This window comes from Cervus elaphus, chromosome 21 (genome assembly GCF_910594005.1).
Source record: "Cervus elaphus chromosome 21, mCerEla1.1, whole genome shotgun sequence".
Classification (NCBI taxonomy): Eukaryota; Metazoa; Chordata; class Mammalia; order Artiodactyla; family Cervidae; genus Cervus; species Cervus elaphus.
Window position 1 is genome coordinate 62,651,474 of NC_057835.1, and position 24,709 is coordinate 62,676,182.

A 24,709-nucleotide genomic window follows, 5' to 3' on the forward strand; every position below is an offset into this window, starting at 1 on the left:
GAATCAGTGATGCCATCCAACCATCTCATCCTCTTCTGTCCCCTTCTCCTCCTGCCTTCAAGCTTTCCCAGCATGGGGATCTTTTCCAATGAGTCGGCTCTTCGCATCAGGTACCCAAAGTATTGGAGTTTCAGTTTCAGCATTAGTCCTTCCAAAGAATATTCAGGACTGATTTCCTTTAGGATTGACTGGTTTCATCTCCATGCAGTCCAAGGAACTCTCAGGAGTCTTCTCCAGCATCACAGTTCGAAGGCATCAATTCTTTGGTGCTCAGCCTTCTTTATGGTCCAACTGTCACATTACTACTGGAAAAACCATAGTTTTGACTATATGGACTCACTGTTATTAAGTTACTACATCTAAGCCAGTATACATTTCACCTAGACTACTGAAATAACCCTAAAAGGTCTCACTGGGCTTCCCCGGTGGCTCAGTGGTAAAGAACCAACTTCCAAAGAAGGAGTCTCGGAGAGGAGGGTTCAATCACTGCATCATGAAGATCCCTGGATAAGGAAGGGAATGGCTACCCACTCCAGTATTCTTGCCTGGGAAATTTGAGGGACAGAGGAGCCTGGCATGCTAATCCATGGGGTTGCAAAAGAGGTGAGCAACCAAACAACAGGTCTCACTACTTACCACTCTTGCTAATCTTACAGTCAATTTCTCTGATTCTTTAAAATGCAAATTTATCCTTGTCCAGAAGACCCCAAGGGAAAAAAAATCTCAAAGTCCTTATTAAGTCCTATAAGGCCTTAAGTTCCCTACTCTTGGCTATGTCTCCAGTTTCCCTTTCTAACTCTCTCTTACTCCACTGCCCCCAAACTGGCTCTCTGCCTTTCAGCATTCTACGCATACGTCTGCTTCGGGATTCTGCATTTGCTTTCCCTTCATCTGGAACACTCCCCCTCCAGGTAGTCACACAGCTTGTGTCTTGGCTCAACTGTTACCTCAGAGAGGCATACCCTGCCCGCCCTTCATAAAAATTATACTGTCTTTCTCTGGTTCATTATTATGCTTTGTATTTCTTTATAGTCCTTATCATTATCAGACATCTCATTATATGACTAGTTTTATAGATTCTCTAGTTTATTTTTGGGCTCCAAAATCACTGCAGATGGTGACTGCAGCCATGAAATTAAAAGACGCTTGCTCCCTGGAAGAAAAGCTATGACCAACTTAGCATATTAAAAAGCAGAGACATTATTTTGCTGACAATGGTCTGTCTAGTCAAAGCTATGTCTTTTCCAGTAGTCATGTATGGATGTGAGAGTTGGACCATAAAGAAGGCTGAGCACCAAAGAATTGATGCTTTTGAACTGTGGTGCTGGAGAAGACTCTTGAGAGTCCCTTGGACTGCAAGGATATGAAACCAGTCCATCCTAAAGGAAATCAGTCCTGAATATTCTTTGGAAGGACTAATGCTGAAACTGAAACTCCAATACTTTGGGCACCTGATGCGAAGAGCCGACTCATTGGAAAAGATCCTGATGCTGGGAAAGATTGAAGGCAGGAGAAGGGGACGACAGAGGATGAGATGGTTGGATGGCATCACTGACTCGATGGACAGGAGTCTGAGCAAGCTCCAAGAGTTGGTGATGGACAGGGACGCCTGGCATACTACAGTCCATGGCATTGCAGTTGGACATGACTGAGCAACTGAACTGAACTGAACTGATATATTCTCTAGTTTATTTCTGCCTTCACTGTCAGAAGGTAAATTCCACAAAGGGAAGGGATTTCGTCTGTTTTTTTTACTGCTGTACCCACAATGCCTAGAACCATTTGTGTGAGTGTAGAGTGATTTATCTATAAATATTTATTGAATAAATTATAACTATCCAGAGCAATGAATGAACAATGACAAGGCATGTCAAAAAATTTCAAACCATCAAGATGAAGAAAAGATCATAAATATTTCCAGCTGGAAAAAAAATAGCCCACATGCAAAGGAATTAAATTCTCAAGATTTGATAATATCAGATGCTAGAAGACAATGCAGAAATAATTTATAAAATTCTGAAGGAGTATTACTTTCAATCTAGAATTCTACATCCAACCAAACATTTAGGTGACAGTAAAATAATGACCTTTTGGGCCCTGTGAGGAAGCAAATTTTTAACTTTCAAATAAAGCTTTTAAGGAAGCAACTAGAGGATACAGTATTCCTAAAACCAACTGAAGGAGTATATGAATAAATCAGGAAGGAAAATGACACAGGACTCAGGAATTAGTTGACCCAACTCTAAGAATGGCAAGAGGAAGCCACAGTACAACAACTGAGAATCTAAACCAAGCAGCCAGGACATACTGATAAGAAGACAGACAGCTGAAGGGGAAGATCTCCAAGGGACTGGAAGTGGGGGACTGGAACTGACAGATTATATGATATTCTGAGCATCTGGGATAATTACTGCTATATGTCTAACAAGTCTGCTGGAACACCTGAAAAAAATTAGCCATAGGTACACAGGAAACAAAGCAAATGGGGAAAAATGCGATTGCTGCATTAACGGGGCGGGGGGGGGGGGGGGCGCGTGGCGTAGGTATTACAGAAGTAAATGTAATCAAAGTATACTACTTGATTCAGCACTGTAACATGTTGTATTAGGTTGAGAGAAATAAAAGTGGAAGAATAAGATAAATAAATTATCAACTACCATAATGGAGGAAAGATTGAAAGACTGAACAGATACTGCCTGAAGTTGTAAACTGATAAATCAATAAATAACAAACTAAGCATATTAGGTAGAATATGGCCTACGTAGCAGGCGAATACCCAAAAGAGCTCAAAGTACCTGCCACGAGGGAGGACGACTGGGTGGAGATAGAGAACAGTGGGCAAGGATTGTTGTTTTCCTGTTAAAAGTCCTTAATTCTGAGGGTTTTTTCCCAGCTTTATTCAGGTATAATTGATGTATGATAAACTGAACATGTATAAAGTGCATTCTTTGATAGGTTTTGAAATCATTGCCATAATCAAGGTACCAATCTATCCATCACTACCAGAAGTTTCCTCTTGCCTATTGGTAATCCCTCCCTCCTACCCCCTCTCTCCTCAATACCCCTTCTCCCACCCATAACCTTCGCTGGCAATCACTGATCTGTTTTTTTATCACTATAGAGTGGTATTTTTCTAGAATTTTACATAAAGGGAATCATACAGTATATATCCTTTTTTGTCTGGTTTCTCACTTAGCATCATTTTGAGATTTATCCCTGGTGTCCTGTGTATCAACGCTTCATTCTTGACAACTACAATCTACCGTACTGGGCTTCCCTGGTGGCTCCCTGATGGTAAGCAATCTGCCCGCAATGCAGGAGAACTGAGTTTGATCCCTGGGTCTGAAAGTTCTCCTGGAAAAGGGAATGGCAACTCATCCCACTATTCTCGTCTGGAAAGTTCCATGGACAGAGGAGCCTGGCAGGCTATAGTTCAAAGGATTGCAAAGAATTAGACATGACTGAGAGACTAACACACACACTCTATTGCATGGCTATATCAAAATTTGCTTGTCCATTCTCCTGTTGATGGACAGTAAGAACTGCCCATGGGACATGTGAGTGTCTGTATCTACTAACAGGAAGTTAAATAAACAGAGCTCTGCAGGTAAGAGATTAGGTTAAGGCTACAGATTTGTAAGTCATCATTATAAAAATGGTAACTAAAATGATTGAATGAAATTATCAAAAGAGAACATGTAGAATAAGATGAAAAATCTGAATCAAGGGGGAACGCACTGATCTTATATATTCTTTCTTTCCAAATGCCACTGAAATGTGAGAAAATGTTTAAAGATAAAAAAGAAATCTATAGAAAATCTATAGCTACACAAAAAAATAGGGAAAGGGTCTCATCAGTGAACTATGAACATCGAACTATGAACTCTGAGACATCTCTGAAAAATAAAAAGGGGAATGAAGACTTCTACTTTCCGCACTGTGACCAATTAAACATCTCTGGCCACAAAACATTCAGATTCCAGACAAACTGCAACAGATAAACTTTAAAATACACTGCTGAGCACGGCATTAACCTAATAAAATGGCACAAAATATATAAAATGCAAAACAACAAATCTACGAGGAGAAGTGGATAATTCCATGATCACAATGAGAAATTTCAACCCATAGTTCTTGGTAAACGAAAGACCAGGCAGACAAAAAATTAGGAAGTAAATATGAGATGTGATTACAACACTGCAATTAACAAGTCTGGTTAAAGGCAAGCCCAACTATTAGAGGACAAGAGCTGCAGAGGACTCTGGACCAGTATAGAGTTCATCTTGCCCTGATGGGGCAAGTGACTGAGCCAAGAGAGGACTGCCACGATGATACACTGGAAGTGAAGGTCGCTCAGTCGTGTCTGACCCTTTGCGACCCCATGGACTGTATAGTTCATGGAATTCTCCAGGCCAGAATACTGGAGTGGGTAGCCTTTCCCTTCTCCAGGGGATCTTCCCAACCCAGGGATCGAACCCAGGTCTCCTGCATTGCAGGCAGATTCTTTACCAGCTGAGCCAAAAGGGAAGCCCAAGAATACTAGAGCGGGTAGCCTATCCCTTCTCCAGGGGATCTTCCCGACCCAGAAATTGAACCGGTGTCTTCTGCACTGCAGGCGGATTCTTTACCAACTGAACTATGAGGGAGATAAAGGAGATACACTGCATCTCCCTTATTTGAATGAGGCTGAATTTGATACTTATTTGAATGATGCTGAAGCCTAAACCACCTAACAGGAGCTTGCTGGAGAGCAAACAGTAGTGTACTTTTTCCATTTTCTCTGTCCCGAGGGGGAGAACACCCAGCTTCTGTGCGGGTATCCTCCTCTGGGACTGCGGTGGAACAGGGGAGGCATGAGCAACTGGTAGCATTTACCTCTTTGTTTGCTGTCCCAAGAAAGTCTAGTTCCTACAAATTCTGAATCTCTGGAAATTGAATCTTATGATGGAAAGAATTAAAACACACTGTGTTTAAGTCTTCAAGCCCAACAGCTATAAATAAATTGAGGGTCAGCACTTTAGGACTATTATTGTCCTGGGTGGACAAAATGAAACTAACACATGTACCTTTTGCTATATTAAAACAATTTTCTTATGGGGCAAAAAAGGCAAGTCACATCCTCTGTCTAATCCTTCGAGAGTGTCAACATTGGTTAATCCAATAATGTTGTTGTTCATGCAATCCACAAGGATAAACCAGATGTTGATAACTCAAGTGGCCAGGCAGATAAATTCAAAAGCGTAGGAGTAGTTGGGTAGCAGCTGCTACTCACTTCTAGTGGACTGTTATCAAGGAGTGGGAACACAGAACTCTCAGGTATTTCAAGCTTTCATAAGAAAACAGAATCTGGATTTGTATGAGAAGTCTCCAAATAAAAAGAAAAATTTAATGTGAACATGTAAAATAATGTACAGGACAAACAAAGCATGTCTTCAGATCTGATCCAGTGTGGACTACTAATGTTCACGCTCCGTTACAAGCTAATAGCCGTTCAGAATTTTAGACTTGGGAGGGACTTTGTTTTTAAAACGTGTGTATGTATGTGTGCATTCTGCCAAGGAATAGTTTCTTTAAGTAAGAGGTACAAAGAGGCGTAATACATTCAGTAAATAAAAGCACAGCTGCATTGGCTGAACAGGAAGCCCTCCCTCTGAGACATCTCTCACTGTTCCCCTTTCCCTCCAGTAACCTCAGAGCACCTTCAGAGATCACGTCTGCAAAGCACTGACCTAATCCAAACCCTCAGACTACAAGTGAGAACATGGAATCCAATTCTTACTGAAATTGTTTTTGCAATCCCCACAACCAGTCTGAATTAGACTTTAAGGGCCTTATCCCTGAGCTAACATTACTGATAATAAATGAGAGCTTTGATTTATTCAGCACCTACCATAAACTAGGCACTGTGCTTTTTCATATACCAGGTCTTTTCACAGCAAGTCTGTGAGAGGGACATTCTTTTTTTTTTTTGAGAGGGACATTCTTATCTCCACCTCGTAGATGGGGAAACAGAGACTCTAAGAGCACCTTTTATAGAGTCAATAAGTAGTAAGCGGCAACCAGGATAGGAACCTGGGTCTACACTCCAGATTGGTCCTCTGTAACCCTGATGCTAAGCTGCCACCCAGCTCTCCCTGAAAACTACTCTTCCCCAAAGCACGATGCAGGCAGGAATGCCAATGTGAGTGGAGGCGAAGAAGGATATCAAAAGAGGACTGAGTCGTCTAACATAAAACAAAACCAATGTTCACAGGACATATTACTCAAAGACAATAAAACCTTAAACTATGTTTATCATATGCTGGATGATACATGTACCTCCTGAAGCTGGTAATTCTGGAACAGGTAATTTTATAACACATAATAGCACTTTAAATAATGGGTAGTCAGCCTGTTATTGAACTCGTCCCAAATGGTTGAAAAAACAGGAGGAGCATATTTCCCTCATCTTTTAAATAAATCATCTACGTTCCTCCATAAAATGTCCTGGGTTTCATTCTCAGAAACCAAACCTTGACTGAGATGTAAAGACTGCTAACATGACCCACTGTGACATTTCCTGTGTCCTTAATCTTGTACTCAGAATATCATCATGTTATTTAACTAGCATTTAGCATGGCAGGATTTTATCTAATTCTTCGCTGGAAATGCCAGTTCTGTAGTTCTGGTCCCAGCTCTGCCATTAACTACTGGTGTCACCTTTGGAAGGTGACTTTCTGTCTTTTAGTCTCAGAGCATTCATCAGGAAAATGAATGTGACGAACTCCTGGATAGCCTCTAAGGACACTTTGTGTCTCAAAAAGTTTGTGAAGAAGCTGACAAAGACGTGAATAGCAGAGGTGGACATACATTTCAAAGCAACCGTTGGTACTACGATGAACATTTCTCCTAGTTCATTAACTAACTCTGTCTGTACTGAGCTCTAGAGTGAACGTTTTCATTTCCATCTGGCCAGCAGTACAATTCTGGGGAATCCCAAAGTAGGTTCGGATGCTGCACAAACTTAAGGATGGATGCAACCTGACAACAAAAATACAGACACGAAATCTAAGCTAGGCCATTCTTCCAGGCATTGAGATTCCTGTACAAAAGAACAGTCAGATTACTTGATGCATTTGCAGTGGGATCAATAATACCCATGGGGCCAAAGTAAGTGTCCAGGGACAACAGCTCAGGAAGTGCCTGCTGGCGCTGGTGACAGGGTGATGTTATGGCATGATCTTAACTGTGTGTTGTTCCTCTTTGCTTCTCTCTGGTTCTCCAGCCTCTCCAATGATCCAACAAGCCACCCAACATCCATCCATTTTCTGCTTCAGTTCGTCAAAGTGGGGTTCTATTGTTTGCAACCAAGACCAGCCAGCATGGCAATGATATAAAGAATGAGTTGTAAATGAACTTAGTGAAATGAGAAGAATTCTGGAACTAGTTTTCTGGCCTAACTGGGGCCAAAAGCAAGTGAACATTCTGTCAGTGTTTAAAGATGGAAATCTGGAAGCCCATGACATATAGCAGAAAAGCAATTAATCACGTTATCTTATAATCACTTGGATTCAAAGAACTTCTTAGAGTGATGTGCCCAGTGGAGACAAGGCTGAGTGGCTGCTACCAGAGAAACCGAGAAAGCTATAAAGAGCATCATGTATTCAAGGTCCGTGGGCTGAAGTGAGTGCTTCTAAGGGCACTGTTTGGCTTAGGAAGAAAGTGACAAACTGGCACCTGTGAATTCTCGGTTCAAGGTGTGGAGTGCAACACATGGATTAAAGGCCACTCCAGACTGGTAGGTGCCACCTTTAGTAAGCAAGAAAACATACACACGAGGCCTGTCCTGGGTAGCTACAAGATGATGAGACCTCCGCACCTGCCCGCCAGAATCTTAAAGGTTTATACAGAGGCCTTAACTGGGATCAATCACACAGACCATCTACTGGCCTCAGTACTGCTTTACTATCTCAAGGCTGAAGTTGAAAACCAAAGGTACGGACTGATCCTGCAGGTTATCAGATTACATCAGTTAAATTTGCTTCCCTGTCGTATAAGAGATCTATCATGATGAGGGATACTGTGATGAGTGGGACCTCAAGATGTGACATGGGGGTACATGACAAGGTTCAGAGTACCCACGCAGGATTCTGAACCCACAGCCCTCAAGGCAGACCCTCATCCCTTGTCTGCTGGGGCATTCCTCCAAAAGATATACTTTGTAACAAGACAATAAATAGCCTCATATCCCATTCCCACCATTCTTCAATGTCTTCATCTGTAGGTAGAGTTCTACCCACCAGTGCTCTGGAAAGGTCAAGTCAAACTTAAATCTGGAAAAAGGATTATATATTATTTATAGGACACTATACATTTACATTGGTTTGAGGGTACTAGATTATGGAGGAAAGGATGAAATTTTAGATGGGGCTAAGATATACTGACATGAATGTATTGATTCTAGATTCAATGTGGTAGCTTCAGAGACTGGTCTTTTAGGGGTCAGATGATCAGTGGGTTTTTGACAAGGGCTTGGTGGGATCGTGTTGGAGGAGTTAATGGGGAGGACATGACCCATGAGCTGGACCCTGGCAACTGGAGGTCTCTCATCCCCTCTCCTGTCCTTGGAAGTTATGTTCACTGGCTTTTCCTGCCCTAGAAGCTGCCCAAGATTCATAGTCTGCCCAAGAACCGTACTGGCTTCCTGGATAAACATTTTTATGGTTGAAGTAGCCAAATGAAAAATATTAGAGATCTCCCTCTTGCATGGTAGGAAATCAAAAGCAATACTGCAGATGGGGCTTTCAGAGATAAGTAACACCCATATTCATGGGTAGCAATTCTTGGCATTTGTCCATTTTAACTGGAAATGTTATTAATATATTGTCTTGAGCAACCTTAATCAAATGTCTAAGGTAGTTTTCCAGATGTGGTCTCTTTAATGCAACAAATCAGTACACCCTTGGCAACACATATGCAGCTTGAATCTGGCCAATGCTTTTTCCTCCAAAAGGAATTTCCTTTCACCTAGCAAGGAGAGCAACACGTCTTCACCAACTTGCCTCAGAGCATTCTCAAAGAGTGCTCCCTGAAGCAGCAGCAGCCCCTGAAACCTGTTAGAAAGGCAAGTTCTCCATCCCACATCAGACCTACTGATTTGGGAGGTGGGGTCAGTGATTTGTGTTTTAATAAGCCCTACAGATGATTCTGATGCACACTAGAGGGTGAGGAACTCCGCCTTAGAGTAACATCAACTCTTCAGCTCTGTGCCTTAATTTCATTTGACCAGAGACTAGAGACTCTAAGCATATTACTGTTTCATAGGGCATCACACTAGCCCATCTTATTTAGGACAGAAAGCTGGTGAGGCCATAGATACATTCCAATGAGGATATTCAGTTCAGTTCAGTTGCTCAGTCATGTCCGACTCTTTGCGACCTGATGAATCACAGCACGCCAGGCCTCCCTGTCCATCACCAACTTCCAGAGTCTACCCAAACTCATGTCCATCGAGTCGGTGATGCCATCCAGCCATCTCATCCTCTGCATTAACCCTAAATAAATAAAAGGGGCCTTTCACCTCGATTCTACTAATGGTTCCTGGCAGACACTGGACACATCAATGGAACACCTGGAGAGATAATCAGCCCAAGACCTCTCATGAACTGGGTGCTATCTGGTCACCTACTTATGACATCAGGTGTAGCCAAAAGCATTCCCTCTTCAAGTGGCCGGAGTAGAACTTAAGAGACAAGGGAAAGCTACTGCTCATATCCTCAGAATGCCTACTACTGCCATGTTACACCTTTTCCTTAAAACACACTGGCTAGCTCCCCATGCTATAATGACAGGATAATGGAAAGAACCACAGCACGGGCCTTGGCTTGCTGTTGCTGTAAGATCCTGAAGAGAAACTCTGGGTTAGGAGGCTAATAAAGTGAAAAGTGAAGTAGCTCAGTTGTGTCCAACTCTGCAACCCCGTGGACTGTAGCCCACCAGGCTCCTCCCTCCATGGGATTCTCCAGGCAAGAATACTGGAATGGGTTGCCATTTCCTTCTCCAGGGGATCTTCCGGACCCAAGGATCGAACCCGGGTCTCCTGCATTGTAGGCAGACACTTTAACCTCTGAGCCACCAGGGAAGCTGCAGAAGGCTAACAGAGAGGAATCTAAAGAGAAAAAATATTTTTATTTTAAAAAATATATAAAATATACAGAGCTAAGCCTCTGCAGAGTGGTCTTTGGTACTGTCTTATCTATACCTTGCCTCCCTTTGTACTAAAACCGCAGATTATATAAACATTTGTCACTTTTCTGAAGCCCCTGGTACGTGGAAGAAGCCACGTTACTAGTGACCAAGGAAGGCCACGTGACCGTCAAGCATCTGATTCTGAGCTCAGCATTTGTGCTTTCTACTTCTGGTAACGTACACAGTAACTCAAGAAGTGGTAAGAGCTTTATTTCCTACCCTAATATGTCACCAAAAAGAAATCCAATTTCCAGTGATAGTAATGAAAACAGAGAAAGTGAAGAAGTTTAAAAAACGATTGAAACAAAAGTGGTTCACTGTAGCTAGGAAACAGATTCACTAAAGAGCCAAAGGGGTCCTCAACTGTTTATACTTCACAGAATAAATCCTTTCCAAGTGGTTACAAGAGTCTTGAGTAAATTCTTTGAGAATGTTAATTGACTAGGATATAATCAAGTGGTACAAACTTTGCCACTTATTATCATGAATGTGACCAACCTCAGGCAAGTCAACTTCTTTTTAAAAAAATGCAAAGCAGGGCCTGGGATATAAGAAAAAGAATAATAAGCAGAAATTTGCATTATTTCCACAACAGAAAACAGATTACTTTTAAAGTACTTCTTAGCTCAGTGGTAAAGAATCCACAGGAGACATGGTTTTGATCCCTGGGTAGGGAAAATCCCCTGGAGTAGGAAATGGCAACCTCCTCCAGTATTCTTGCCTGGAGAATCCCATGGACAGAGGAGCCTGGCGGGCTACAGTCCATGGGGTTGTAAAGAGTTGGACACGACTGAGCACAGCATAACCACGGCAACAAAGCAGTGAGCACTATAAATTTTAAACTATTTCTCCAAATGAGCTTTCCTTTGGAAATTAGACAAATATACATTAAGTTCTTGGCACTGCAAAAGAATCTATCCACTGAAGGGTCAATTTTTAAATTTAAAATTTGTTACTTAAGGGGATTTAAGTAACAAATTTAAGCAAAATTAAGTAATAAATTAAGTAAAACTTGTTACTTAAGTCCCCCCTACTTAGAGGAACTTCGTTGGTGGTCCAGTAGCTAACACTTGGTGGTCCCAATGCAGGAGGTCCAAGTGTGATCCCTGGTCAGGGAACTAGATCCCACATGCCACAACTAAGATCTGACACAGCCAAACAAATAAATAAAAAGAAATATTAAAAAGAAATAAACTTATAACTTAGAGAGTATGGCCAAGATGGTGGAGCAGGAAGACTGTGAGCTCACCTCCTCCCACAGGCACACCAAAATTACAGCTATGTACACAGTGTCTACTGATGAACATGACCTGAAGACTAGCAGAAAAGATCTTCCACAACTAAAGACATAAAGAAGGAACCACAATGAGACAGGTAGGGGAGGTAGTGATACAGTACAGTCAAGATTGACTCCCCAGGGTAGGCAATCCACAAACGGAAGCATAATCACAACTGCAGAGGTCTTCCCCGAGGAGTGAGGGTCCTAGCCCTACATCAGCTCCCTAAGCTGGGGGTCTCACACTGGGAAGATGAGACCCAGTATGCCTAGCCTTAAAGGCCAGCAGCCCTGCACACAGGAGAGCTGGAGAGATGCAAGAAAGAAACATTCCAAAAAAAAAAAAAGAAAGAAAGAGACATTCCACACTCAAAGGGCACAGACAAAACTTCACACACTCCAAGTGCCAGTGCAGGGGCAGTAATGTGACCAGGTAAGACCACCTTGCTGATCTTAGAGAGCCTCCCAGAGAGGCAGAAGGCAAGGGACTCCTCCTGGGGAAACAGACACTGGCGGCACCCATCTGGGGAAGCTCATTCTACCAGGAGGACAATGGTGCTGGCAAGTGCCATTTTTGAGTCTTCCATCTAGCCTATTAGTGGTGGGGGGTCCACTACCACTGGTGGCCACCAAACAAGTGAGGGATGTGGCAGCCAGTAGGGCCAGGGTACCCACAGTAGTCAGCCCTGTCACATCAGGAGGGCCCACACAGGGGACACCTTTAGAGCATTTGGCCCTGGTGACCAGTGAGGAGTGTTCTGCCAGGCCCCATGGGATGTCTCTTACATAAGACCAGTTCTCCAAGACTGGGAAACATAACTGACCTACTTAATACATAGAAATAAGCACAAGGAATTTGGCAAAATGAAGAGACAGAGGAATATGATCCAAATGAAGAAACAAGACAAAACCTCATAAGAACTAAGTACAGAGGAAATTCTCGACCTACCAGATAAAGAGTTCAAGATAATGACCACAAGATGCGCAAATGAATTCAGAAGAATGGATAAATACAGTGAGAAATTTAACAGAGCTTAAAATTATAAAGAAGAATTAAATAGAACTGAAGAATACAATAACTGAAAGAAAAAATACACTGCAAGGAATAAACAGTAGATCAGATAATACAGAGGACCAGATCAGTGAATTGGAATACAGAGTAGTAAAAATCTCCCAAGCTGAACTGAAAAAAGGAAAGAGAATTTTTAAAAATGAGGCCAGTTTAAGAGACCTCTGGGACAGCATCAAGCATACTAACATTTGCATTATAAGGGTCCCACAAGGAGGAGAGAGACAGAGAAAGGGGCAGAGACTTTACTGGAAGAAAATTTATAACTTGAAAGACTATAATTCACATTCAGGTACACCTTGAACAAACATCAATGAATGGATACATAACACATATACAAACTAGAGTAATAAAAATTTAGTATCTACATGCTGCATTCTCAAGGAAAGGTGATAATCACAACACAACAGTCTTCCCATGGTGTAAAAGAACCACATCTCTTTGTGGCAGGCTCTCCTGAAATCAAAACTAATATCCTAGACTGTACAATGTCAAGGAATGGCCCTAGGATCCTTGCGCCTATCAAAGAGACTCCTAGGAGAAATATTGTCCCCTGTTTCCATACAGGTCTAACCTTGATTCTGTAGACTCAGAAGTGGTCAAGGTGCTCTCTCTTTTAATGCAGAACAATGTCAGGAAGGAAGGTAAGTTTATATTTTCATTTAAAATGCAACAGTGGCCATTATACACACAACTGATCTGGAATACTTTTCCGTATCTATTTCACTTTAAATGACTCAATACATGACTTTCAGAATAGTTACACTTATTTTCAGAAAGTCTTCCTTAACAAAATACAGAGGTTAGTCATATTAAACATTTCCTTTCGCATGGGATAGAAGTGGAGTCCACTAGACTCATCAAAAAGCAGGTGAATGTGTTTAAAAACCAATGCCCAATAGAAGCTGACTTTTTCTTAAAAGGTTGTTTATACAGTTTTTCTCCATCCCCTTATTTTTAATTGAATAGAGACATTTTAATAGTGCAATTAACAGGTGAAAGGAAAGGGTTTTTTTTGGCTCATTTCCCTCTAGGCCGTTCAAAAGTGGAACAACCACATGCTGTTCCAAACACAATACTTGACTTAGCTTTTGCCTAGGCGTTAATGTAGGCAATTCAAAAAGAAAAATACAATATTCCTGTTTCCATTTTCCCTAGATCAGTCTCAGCTCTTTTTGGATGAAATCAGTCTCTCAGGGGACATCAACCTCACAATTTGAGAAACAATGCTCTAGATATGAAACAAAAAGCAACACAATGGAAAACCAGCAACCATTTGTTTTCACACTTGGAGAGTTACACTGTACAACATCCTTTTCATTATAAAGCCAAGTAACTACTCAGAATTGTAAATTAACTCTTTGTAATACAAATTAATTCAGCCTCAGATAATAAAATAAGGAAAAAAAAATCAAAGTCCTTCATTTCAGGTAATCTCTGAAACAAAACTAAAGGACCAGGATATCTTGGTCAGATCCTTTGGTTTGTGATAAATTTGACTTTAAAAAATTTATCTGGAAAGTTAATAACATATAACACATATGGTAACACATTAATAAGAATGCACAAAAATGATTATTTATTACATGCTGTATGTATGTAACCCTTAAGAAGATTTTCAAGTACTTTAAACCAGGGTTCAGCAAATTATAACCTGTGGGCCAAAAATGATGCACTGTATTGAAACACATCCACACTCATTTGTTATTTGCTACAACTGAAGAGTTGAATAGCTGTGCCAGAGACCAAATGTTTTGCAAAGCCAAAAGTACTATTTAGCCCTTTACAGAAAAAGTTTGCATTCCCTGTTCTAAACCAGTGGGTCTCAAAATTTAATGCTCCTAAGAAACACCTGAACAGCTTGTTATCAATTTCCTGGGCTCTACTTTCACAGATCATGGTTCAGTAGGTTGGAATGGGGTCCATGAACTTTCACCTTTAACAAGCTCACAAGCTGCTGGTCTATGAACTAAACTTTGACAAACCACTTTTCCCTAAACCATCTCATATAATCACAGATCAGCAATGACCACAAATTCTATAAAACAGGATAGTCATCACATATAATGAAAACTAAGGCATAAAAGAGGAAGGAAACAGATGTCCTGACTTATATGAAATTCACGATAGCTAGGAAGGCACAACTGGTTGCCACAGTCAACAGATAATTCTTCACTCCCTCATCCTAACATTAGTGATAGTGACAGTGTTGGTCGGTCAGTCATGTCTGACTCTTTGCGACCCCATGAACTGTAGCTTGCCAGGCTCCTCTGTCCATGGAATTCTCAAGGCAAGAATACTGTAGTGGGTTGCCATTCCCTTCTCTAGGGGATCTTTCTGACCCAGGGATTGAACCAGGGTCTCCTGCATTGCAGGCAGAGTCTACCATCTGAGCCACCAGGGAAGCCCCTAACATTACACCAGGGAGCATCCTAACATTAATTCACAGTGAACCCTGGAAATTCAACAGGGACAGCAGGAACGCAAAGCAATTGGGTTGGAGGTGTAAAACCCCATCAGTTCTTCAGAGAAGTTATAAAACACTTTTTAAAAATAAAAGCCCCTTTATATTCAGTTATAATTTAATACTTGACTGGACTATAAATACTCAAAGACAACATTTGAAAAGAAATCTGACACATATGGTTTATAATACAAAGGTCCAATCAAAAGATTAATTCTTACACATCATATAAATAAATATAAATTTTAAATTAGTTAAAGGGTTATTTAAAACTCTAATCCTTTAAATTAAAAACAAATACATGTCAAGCTAGTATGTGAATGAACACAGATGATACAACTGATGTTATTTTATTAGAACTAGCTCAGGTAGATCAAAGGTGGATGATATGTAAACCACGAAAGATATTAGTGCCTTTCACTTAGACTCTGCAAAAGATACAGAGGAAGGGAAAGATTTGGAGGGAAAATTCTCTTTGCTGATTTATTAGAATAGGAAACATCTCCTTTTCCTTTAGTCAGCCTTTATTGAACATCTACCAGGCTCAGAGGCATTGTAGTAGGCATCAGAAAAGAATAAACATCCCTCCTCTCAATGAGCTCACAAACTCATGAGAGAGCTATGTAAGTCAGCGTCCTGTGGCATGGTAACCACAGGACACTTGCAGATCAGAGTGTACAGTGAGCTGATTAAATATGCTCGGTAGGAAAGTGAAAGGAAGGCTTCCCTAGACATAGAGTTACTTTAGTTGAGACCTGAAAAGACTGAGCTGATGAAGAAGGGTAGGTATTGAGGCAGTGGATACAATATATGCAAAGGTATGGAAGTGAGAGGGAATAATATGAATCTGAGTTCTACAAACAGGTCAGTTTGGCTGAAGCAGAGTGTATAATGTGGAAAGCAGCGAGATGGGCAGCTGGACAGGAAGGCAGGGTCATATACAAAGAACGCTAGGTGTCATGCTGGTCAGGTCTGTATTTTTCCGGCTTTAGGGAAATAAAGAATTTTAACCCCAGAGAGGACTGCAGATATTTGCATATCAATAAAATCACTTTGGCACCACCAGAGGGGACAGACCGAAGCCAAAAGATTTTATTTTCAATCTAAAAATTCTGACAAGACTTTGGATCCAAGGCATGGATGAGAAAGAGAGAGGTAAAACTGATTAGAGGTTAAAAAAAATCTCCCAGCTTAATTTTTATTGACGTTTATAAAGAAGCAGCAAAGACTGAAATTAACACATGACATTCTAATCTGAGGAAGTATTTTGTTGTTGTTGTTATCTAAGAAAGGCAAGGGTAAAAAAAAAAATACATAAAATAGTTAAAAGATGACACTACGGTCCATGGTAACAGAGAAGACTGCATCAGACCATAGTGCTCAAATCACAACTTCTAGCTTCATAGTGCTCAAATCACAAGCAAATCACAACTTCTTGGGGCTTCAGTTTTTCACCTATATAATGACAGGTTCAAAGCTTCCTAACCTGGGCTATAAACAGAAGTATATTTCAATACAATTGGTTTCCTTTGTAATCCTACTCATTTCATTTAAAATTCTGAGAGTGCATCAATGGCACAAAAGAGGATAAGAAACTCTGCAAGATATTTAAGTCATTTGTGTGCATGCTAAGCTGCTTCAGCTGTGTCCAACTCTTTGTGACCCTATGCTGGCTACGTAGCCCGCTAGGCTCCTCCGTCTGTGGGGATTCTCCAGGCAAGAATACTGGAGTGGTTGCCATTCCCTCCTCCAGGGAAGCTAGACCTGAACACTTTGGCTCCAACACTTTGGCCACCTGATGTGAAGAGCCGACTCACTGGAAAAGACCCTGATGCTGGAAATATTGAAGGCGGGAGAAGGGGATGACAGAGGATGAGGTGATTGGATGGCATCACTGACTCAATGGACAAGAGTTTGAGCAAGCTCCAGGAGATAGCAGAGTACAGGGAAGTCTGGTATGCTGCACTCTATGAGGTTGCAGAGTCAGACAAGACTTAGCGACTGAATAAGAACAACAAAGGCTGACTTAAGTTGATATTATTTTGCCTTTCCATTTCCCTTTCTTCTTTTGTAGACTTAGGCTAATGCTGATATTAAATGACTGCTTGATATTTTTCTTTTACATCCTTAAAGCAACTGAAAAGTGACTTATGGAATAAAACTCAATAGTAAGAGGTAGGAGAAAGTTTAGTGCATGAGAAAGATTATATAATGAAGAAATTAGTAGTGTCAGCAATCAAGTAAAGGAGGACATTTCTTGGGTATGTCCAGACACAAAACTACCTGGGAAAGAAACTAGGTAAGTAAAAAAATAACTCTTTCAGGGGTCAGAAACAATTGGCTTTAAAAAGACATGCATAAAACAAAAACTCATTCTTATCATCTTAAAACTTCAGTATCTAATAGCAGGGAGGCATCTCTCTATATATTCATAATGGTACTTCTCTATGCTAAAGAACTCTAAAGAATCTGAATTTTAAGGTCAATGTCAGCATTCTAACTTCAAATGTATATAGCTATTACACAAAAAGGAAACCAGATTAAAAAAATTTTTTAAGAAAGCTATAAGAAATGTTATAAAACACAGAGAAAATGCGAATGAATGTTATAATTATTTCTTGAAGTTACTCACACTACATGATTTAATCAGATTAAACGATCAAAATAGTTCTGATTAGCCAATGGAAATCTCACCACATCATCTGTTCAGTGCTCAGAGTGACAACTTTGCACTGGTTTGGAAATCTACTGAAAGATTATGGTAATACATTGATAATTTGCCATATCTTTTAAAAGCACTTTTACTCAGTAATCAAAAGCCCTCCTATTTCAGACAAGAGTCTACAATGAGGTAGCTGGACAACTATTCAATTAAACAATAGGGGGAAGACTGCAAAATCAAGGCTAGTCAGTTTTTAAAGCTGTGTCTATATTAAAATTGCCGGGGTTTCAACTCTTAGAAACAATCTGAGGGAAATAAGCCTTAACCTTTCTCAGCCTTTCTGGAGAAAATCTACAAAAACATTTGTCTTCTTTCCCTCACAAAATTTATCATCCTAACAGATCTGTAGGAGAGGACAGGTTCCTGTCTCTACAGGTAACTCTTTCTTCCCACACCTCCCTAGCCATCTGCGTATCTCCAAACCAGAGGCAGGCAACTGAGGCACCTGCGGCAATCTTTACTGTCACTCTGCTCCTCCCCTGACGTGTGGTTTCTTTTAAGGTCGGGAAGATCTCCTGGAGAAGGAAATGGCAACCCATCCAGTACTCTTGCCTAGGAAATTCCATGGATGGAGGAGCCTGGTGGGCTACAGTCCATGGGGTCGCAAAGAGTCGGACACGACTGAGCGACTTCACTTTCTTTCTTTCTTTTTACAAAGACTACTTAGGCACTATACTTTAAAAAGTCACTTCTTAGCAAAACACTATCTACAGCCCCTAAATCCCCAAAATCTTCTAGTCACTGATTTGCTTCAGACAAACAGGCCCACGTGAACATAACAACTACTCATGAAAATATATGTAGTCCAAGCACTTTAGTCCAGGCAATAGAAGATTATATGTTCAATGAATTAATAAAAATTCAGAATTCACATTTTTTTACCATGAGGAACTACCAAATTGACTCAGGAGAGCAAAATATCTGCCAGGTGCACGATATTTCAAAATCATTCATAACTACAATTCATAGAGAATGAACCCTATCTTATGCAAATCCACTAAACAAAGCCACAAATGTACACAAATATAAGTCAGTAGGGAGATTTAATTTTCAAAGGCATTTATTCAAAGTAGGACTTATTTACAACTTGAAGAAATCCCTGTTATCTTTTTTTTAAAAAAGGTTGCATTTATAGCTTATTCCAGAACAGAGCATAAACTATTCTTCCATAAAGATATGAAGAACTACTTACCTCCATTTCCACAGCAGCAATACTCTGGTCATAATGACCCATCAAATTAGGGAAAAACGTCATGTTGTAGGCCATTTTCATACATCTGGGAACAGTAATTGGTTCACAGGTGAAAAGACTGTGCCCTCTTACCAGGGGTAGAAAAATACATGTCCAGAAAAATATAAATGTTTCCATTCTCTTTAAATTCCTAATTTTACCACATGGCTTGGATTAATCACTCTTCATTCTCAGATTTCCATCCAAAGATAAAATGTTCAAATTCCTCATTTGATTATTTTACCATTTTGAAGGAAGCTCTTTTTCCTGAAAATGAGTTCTGGGTCAAGTACTGTAAAAACAATCAAAAGGGTGTATCAGCAACATTTGTTATCGACTCGAACGCCAACGTCAAAGTGCAGAGTTTCATGCTAGGTAATTAACACCGGGAAAACGACGGAAAATTTTGTCCCATCAATTACTGTTCCACCTGCCCTGGCGCAGAATCTATGACTAGCGGAGGAAATCTCATCTCTAGGGACGGGATGACTGGAGGTTCGTGCCGTACGGAACCCAGGGTAAAAGCGGGGCACTGGACGAGTGAGGTGGAGAAAATGGTGGGGCTGGGAACAAGTTAACGAGGATTAACAGAACTGTAAAATCTAAAAGGCCCCGTCGGCTGTCTGATTACGCACAAGGAAACTGAGTTCCAGGGAAATTCCTTAAGATCTCACGAGTTCTTAAATTCTTTAAAGACTCTAAAGGACCAGCTTTTGTGGCACTCTTCTGGAGACGAACTTTTTTGTCTTTAAAAAGGCCAAGCAGAGAGAGACTTACAGGATTCCTACTGCGGAGGAGCGAAACGAGTGTTCAAAAGGCTGGGGGGCGGGGGCGAGGAGCGATCTCACTGAAAAGAAAAATGAGCAAAGCTGTCCCGGGAGGCCGACGGAGTTGCGGTGGGAGGGAAGCTGTGGGCACTGAGCCACAAATCGTCACACCCGTCACCCCATCCCCCCAACACACACACACACACACACACACACACACACACACGTACGTCCCGGCTTCACTGAGCCACAAATCGTCACACCCGTCACCCCATCCCCCCAACACACACACACACACACACACAGCGCCGGGCAGGGCAACGCGCCCCACCCCCGGGCACCTGCCCCAGGCCCAGCGCCGTGCTCCGCGTCCCTGGCCCCTTGGGGACCAGCATCGCAGCGCCCCAGCTTCCTGGGAACCTCGGGCCAGCGCGGATCGTCCGGCCGCAGCCTTTCGCGCACCTGCGGCTCGGAGCGCGCGCCCCCCGCCCACCCCGCACCCCTCGAGGCCCGCCCCGCTCGCCCCGCTCGCCCCGCTCGCCCCGGCGCCCGCCCGCCCGCCCGCGGCCACTCGCCCAGTTGGAGCCCGAGGAACCTCACCTGGGGCGGCGGTCGAAGGCACCCGTTCCTCCCCGTCCCCGTCCAGCCCACCGTCCCCCCGCGGCCAGCGACGGCTCCAGAGAGCGTTCGGGACTCCGGCAACCACGGGAGCCGGGAGTCGCACGGCCGGGCGAGAGCTGAGCAATCCCGCGAGACAGCGCCGCCAGGTCGGACGGGCAGGTCCCGGCTCGCGGCGGCGGCGGCGGCAGGCCTGGCTCTCCGCCCGGGCCCCACCCGCGCCGCGCCGTCCGGGTCTGGCTCCGGGCTTCGGGCTCGCCCCACCCGGCAGGGACGAACGGTGTCGCGGGGGCGAGGTCCGGCTGCGGGGCCGGGGAGCCCCCTCCACCTCGCCGTCTCTTATGTGCCCTCCGCAGGGGTTCAGCCTAGAAGGGTTTTTTTTGAAGTTCTTATTGATTCCCAGATAAAACTACTTTTAGAAAAACCCAAGTTATTTCGAATTTCAGGAGCCAATTCTTAAACGGGGCCAGTTTGCTCTATAAAGTCAATTGCCCAAGTGACCTTAGACGGAGGGTGGGTAATTTCCTGGGTATGTCCTAAAAACAAAACAAAAACAAACAAAAAAAAACCCTTTTATTAATTCAGGGTGTCTGGTCACTAACTGGAGGCACAGGTGGCAATGAGATTTCAGGCCTGGCAGGTCCGTGGTTTATTGATGCAGAACCGTCTTAGAAAGTTGAACTGCTCTAGAAGTCAACCCAGTTTTTAGTCCCAGCTGTGCCACACATCATCTCACAGTGCTTCCCTGTTCATCCCCCTCTTAACGTTTGAAAATCACCAGATCTTACTGTCACCAAGGTTGGTCTTTTGAAGAATGTCATACCCTTCTTTTAGTCCGGTGGAGTCAAACAGTATGTAGCCTTTTCAGACTGGCCTCTCAGGCTGTTTCATGGAGTCATATTCCTTCATGCCTTCTTGTGTCTTGATAGCTCATTTCTTTTTAGTGATAAATAATATTGTATTGTCTGGATGGACCACAGGTTATTTACACATTCACCTACTGAAAGACATCTTGGTTGACTCCAAGTATGGGCTCTTATAAATAAAACTGTTGTAAACATCTGTGCACAGGCTTTTGTGTGGAAGGAAGCTTTCAATTCCTTTGAGTAAATACCAAGGAACCAGCGTGTGTGGTAAGGGTATATTTAGTTTTATATTTTTTTTAAAAAGTGCCAAACTGTCTTCCAAAGTGGCTGAACTACTTTACATTCACACCAGCAGTGCTTGAGAGTTCCTGCTTTTTCACAACTTGCCAACATTTGCTATTGTTAGTGTTCTGGATTTTGGCTAGTCTAATATGTATTTAGTGATAGCTCTGTTTTAATTTACATTTTCCTGATGAAATATGATGTGAGCATTTTTTCACATGCTTTTTTGTCATTTGAATATCTTCTTTGATGAGGCCTTTATTAAGGTGTTTGGCCTATTTTTTAATTGGGTTTTTTATTTTCTTATGGTTGAATTTAGAGAGTCCTGTGTATATTTTGGATATCAGTTCTTTATCAGTTATATCTTTTGCAAATATTTTCTCCATGTCTGTGGTTTAATGTCTAATTCTCTAGACATCATATTTCATAGAGCAGAAGTTAATTGATTTTAATGAAGTACAGTTTATTAATTATTTCTTTCATGGATTGTGCCTTCGGTGTTATATCTAAAAAGTTGTCACCAAACCCAAGGACTTCTAGATTTTCTCATATGCTATCTTCTAGGAGTTTTATAGTTTTGTGTTTAAATTTAGGTCTGTGATTCATTTTGAGTTAATTTTTGTGAAAGCTGTAAGATTTGTGACATTGATTTCTTTTTTCTGCATGTGCACATCTAGTTGTTCCAGCACTGTTTGTTGAAAAGATGGTCTTTTCAACTTTGTCAAGGATAAGTTGATTTTATTTATATGGGTCTGTTTCTGGGTGCTCTGTTCTGTTCCATTGATGTATTTGTCTATTCTTTCACCAATACCACACTACTTTGATTGCTGTAGCTTTGTAGTGAGTTCAAGTTGGTAGTATCAGCTTCCAACTTTGTTCTTCCTCAATATTGTGTTGGCTATTCTGGGTCTTTTTCTTCCCTATATAAACTTTAGAATCATTTTGTCGATATCCACAAAATAACTTGTTGGGATTTTGATTGGGATTTCATTGAATCTCAATAGATTTGGGAACTAAGATCATAGCATCTGGTCCCATTACTTCATGGCAGATAGATAGGGAAACAGTGGAAACAGTGACAGACTTTATTTTTGGGGGCTTCAAAATCACTGCAGATGGTGACTGCAGCCATGAAATTAAGACACTTGCTCCTTGGAAGAAAAGTTATGACCAATCTAGATAACATATTAAAAAGCAGCGACATTACTTTGCCAACAAAAGTCTGTCTAGTCAAGGCTATGGTTTTTCCAGTAGTCACGTATGGATGTGAGAGTTGGACTATAAAGAAAGCTGAGCGTCGAAGAATTGATGCTTTTGAACTGTGGTGTTGGAGAAGACTCTTGAGAGTCCCTTGGACTGCAAGGACATCCAACCAGTTCATCCTAAAGGAAATCAGTCCTGAATATTCATTGGAAGGACTGATATTGAAGTTGAAACTCCAATACTTTGACCACCTGATGTGAAGAGCTGACTCATTGGAAAAGACCCTGATGCTGGGAAAGATTGCAGGCAGGAGGAGAAGGGGGTGACAGAGGATGAGTTGGTTGGATGGCATCACTGACTCAATGGACATGAGTTTGAGTAAACTCCGGGAGTTGGTGATAGACAGGGAGGCCTGACGTGCCGCAGTCCATGGGGTGGCAAAGAGTCGGACATGAGTGAGTGACTGAACTGAAGAGAACTGAGATTTGGGAGGCACTAGTTGGAAAGTGCTAACATCTTGCCAGTATGGAGTCTTCCTATCCCTGAGCATCAAACATCTTTGTTTCTTCTTTGATTTCTTTCATCACAGTGTTGTGGTTTTCCTCATAGCAATCTTGTTTACACTTTGTTAGGTTTATGCTCAAGTATTTCACTTTTTGATATACTTTTGTAAATGGTATTGGAGTTGTTTGTTTGTTTTTAATTGGGATTGTATTTTTTCTTTCAAATTCACTTGTTCATTGCTTGTATATAGGAAGGGAATGGGATCTATGTTAACCTTGTATCCTGCAACCTTACTATAATCACTTACTAGTTACAGGTGTTTTTAGTAGATCTTTTCAGATCTCCTACATGGACAGTCATGTCATGTGTAAACAGAAACAGTTTTATTTCTTCCCATCCAATCTGTATACCTTTTACTTTTGTGTGTGTGTGTTGTCATTGCATTAGCTGGGACTTCCACTACAACGCTGATAAAGAATAATGAGAAGGAACATTCTTCCCTGATGGTAGCAGGAAAGCTTCTAGCATTTAAAATGATGTTAGCTATAGGTTCTTTAGTAGAACTTTTATCTTAAATGGGTGGTGGATTTCACCCAGTGCTTTTTCTGGATATATTGATATGATTACATGATTTTTCTTCTTTAGCCTGTTGATGTGATGGATTGCTGCTGCTGCTAAGTCGCTTCAGTTGTGTCCAACTCTGTGCGACCCCATAGGCAGCAGCCCACCAGGCTCCCCTGTCCCTGGGATTCTCCAGGCAAGCACACTGGAGTGGGTTGCCATTTCCTTCTCCAATTCATGAAAGTGAGAAGTGAAAGTGAAGTCACTCAGTCGTGTCCAACTCTTAGCAACCCCATGGACTGCAACCTACCAGGCTCCTCTGTCCATGGGATTTTCCAGGCAAGAGTACTGGAGTGGGGTGCCATTGCCTTCTCCGTGATGGATTGCATGAATTTTCAAATGTTGAATCAGTCTTGCATACCTAAGATAAATTGCTCTGCTCTGCTGAAATGAACATAGCTACTCTAGCTTTCTTTTTATTTAGTTATTTACTTATTTTTGGCTGTGCTGGGTCTTCGTTGCTGCGAGGGCTTTTCTCTAGCTGCAGTGAGCAGGGGCTACTTTCTAGTTGTGGTGCGTGGGCTTCTCATTGTGGTGGCCTCTTGTTGCAGAGCACGGGTTCTAGAGCAGGTGGGTTCAACAGGCTCATTCGTTGTGGCTCCTGGGTTCTGGAGCACAGGCTCAACTGCTATGGTGCACTGGCTTAGTTGCTCCGTGGCTTGTGGGATCTTCCCAGACCAGGGATCAAACCTATGTCCTGCATTGGTAGGTGGATTCTTTACCGCTGGGACACAGGGGAGCCCTAGCTTTCTTTTGATTAGTATTAGTGTGGCATATCTTTCTCCATTCCTTTACTTTTAACCTATATGTGTCTTTATTTTTCAACTGGATTTCTTGTGGACAACACATTGTTGAGGCT

General features: G+C 41.9%; 1 protein-coding gene across 2 annotated transcripts in view; it reads right to left on the bottom strand.

Moving 5' to 3' along the window:
• Positions 1-20,559, bottom strand: part of FZD6 (frizzled class receptor 6) — a 35,249-nt gene extending 14,690 nt beyond the window's left edge. The window contains exons 1-3 of one of the 2 annotated variants that reach the window (XM_043880087.1): positions 20,357-20,559; positions 19,767-19,836; positions 18,951-19,281 (exon numbers count right to left, since the gene is read on the bottom strand). In XM_043880087.1, the coding sequence (XP_043736022.1) occupies positions 18,951-19,127 (177 nt within the window). In that variant the 5' untranslated portion in view covers positions 19,128-19,281; positions 19,767-19,836; positions 20,357-20,559. The remainder of the gene's footprint in view (positions 1-18,950; positions 19,282-19,766; positions 19,837-20,356) is intronic. The other variant, XM_043880088.1, reaches the window with a different exon arrangement.
• Between the last annotated feature and the right edge of the window lie 4,150 nt (positions 20,560-24,709).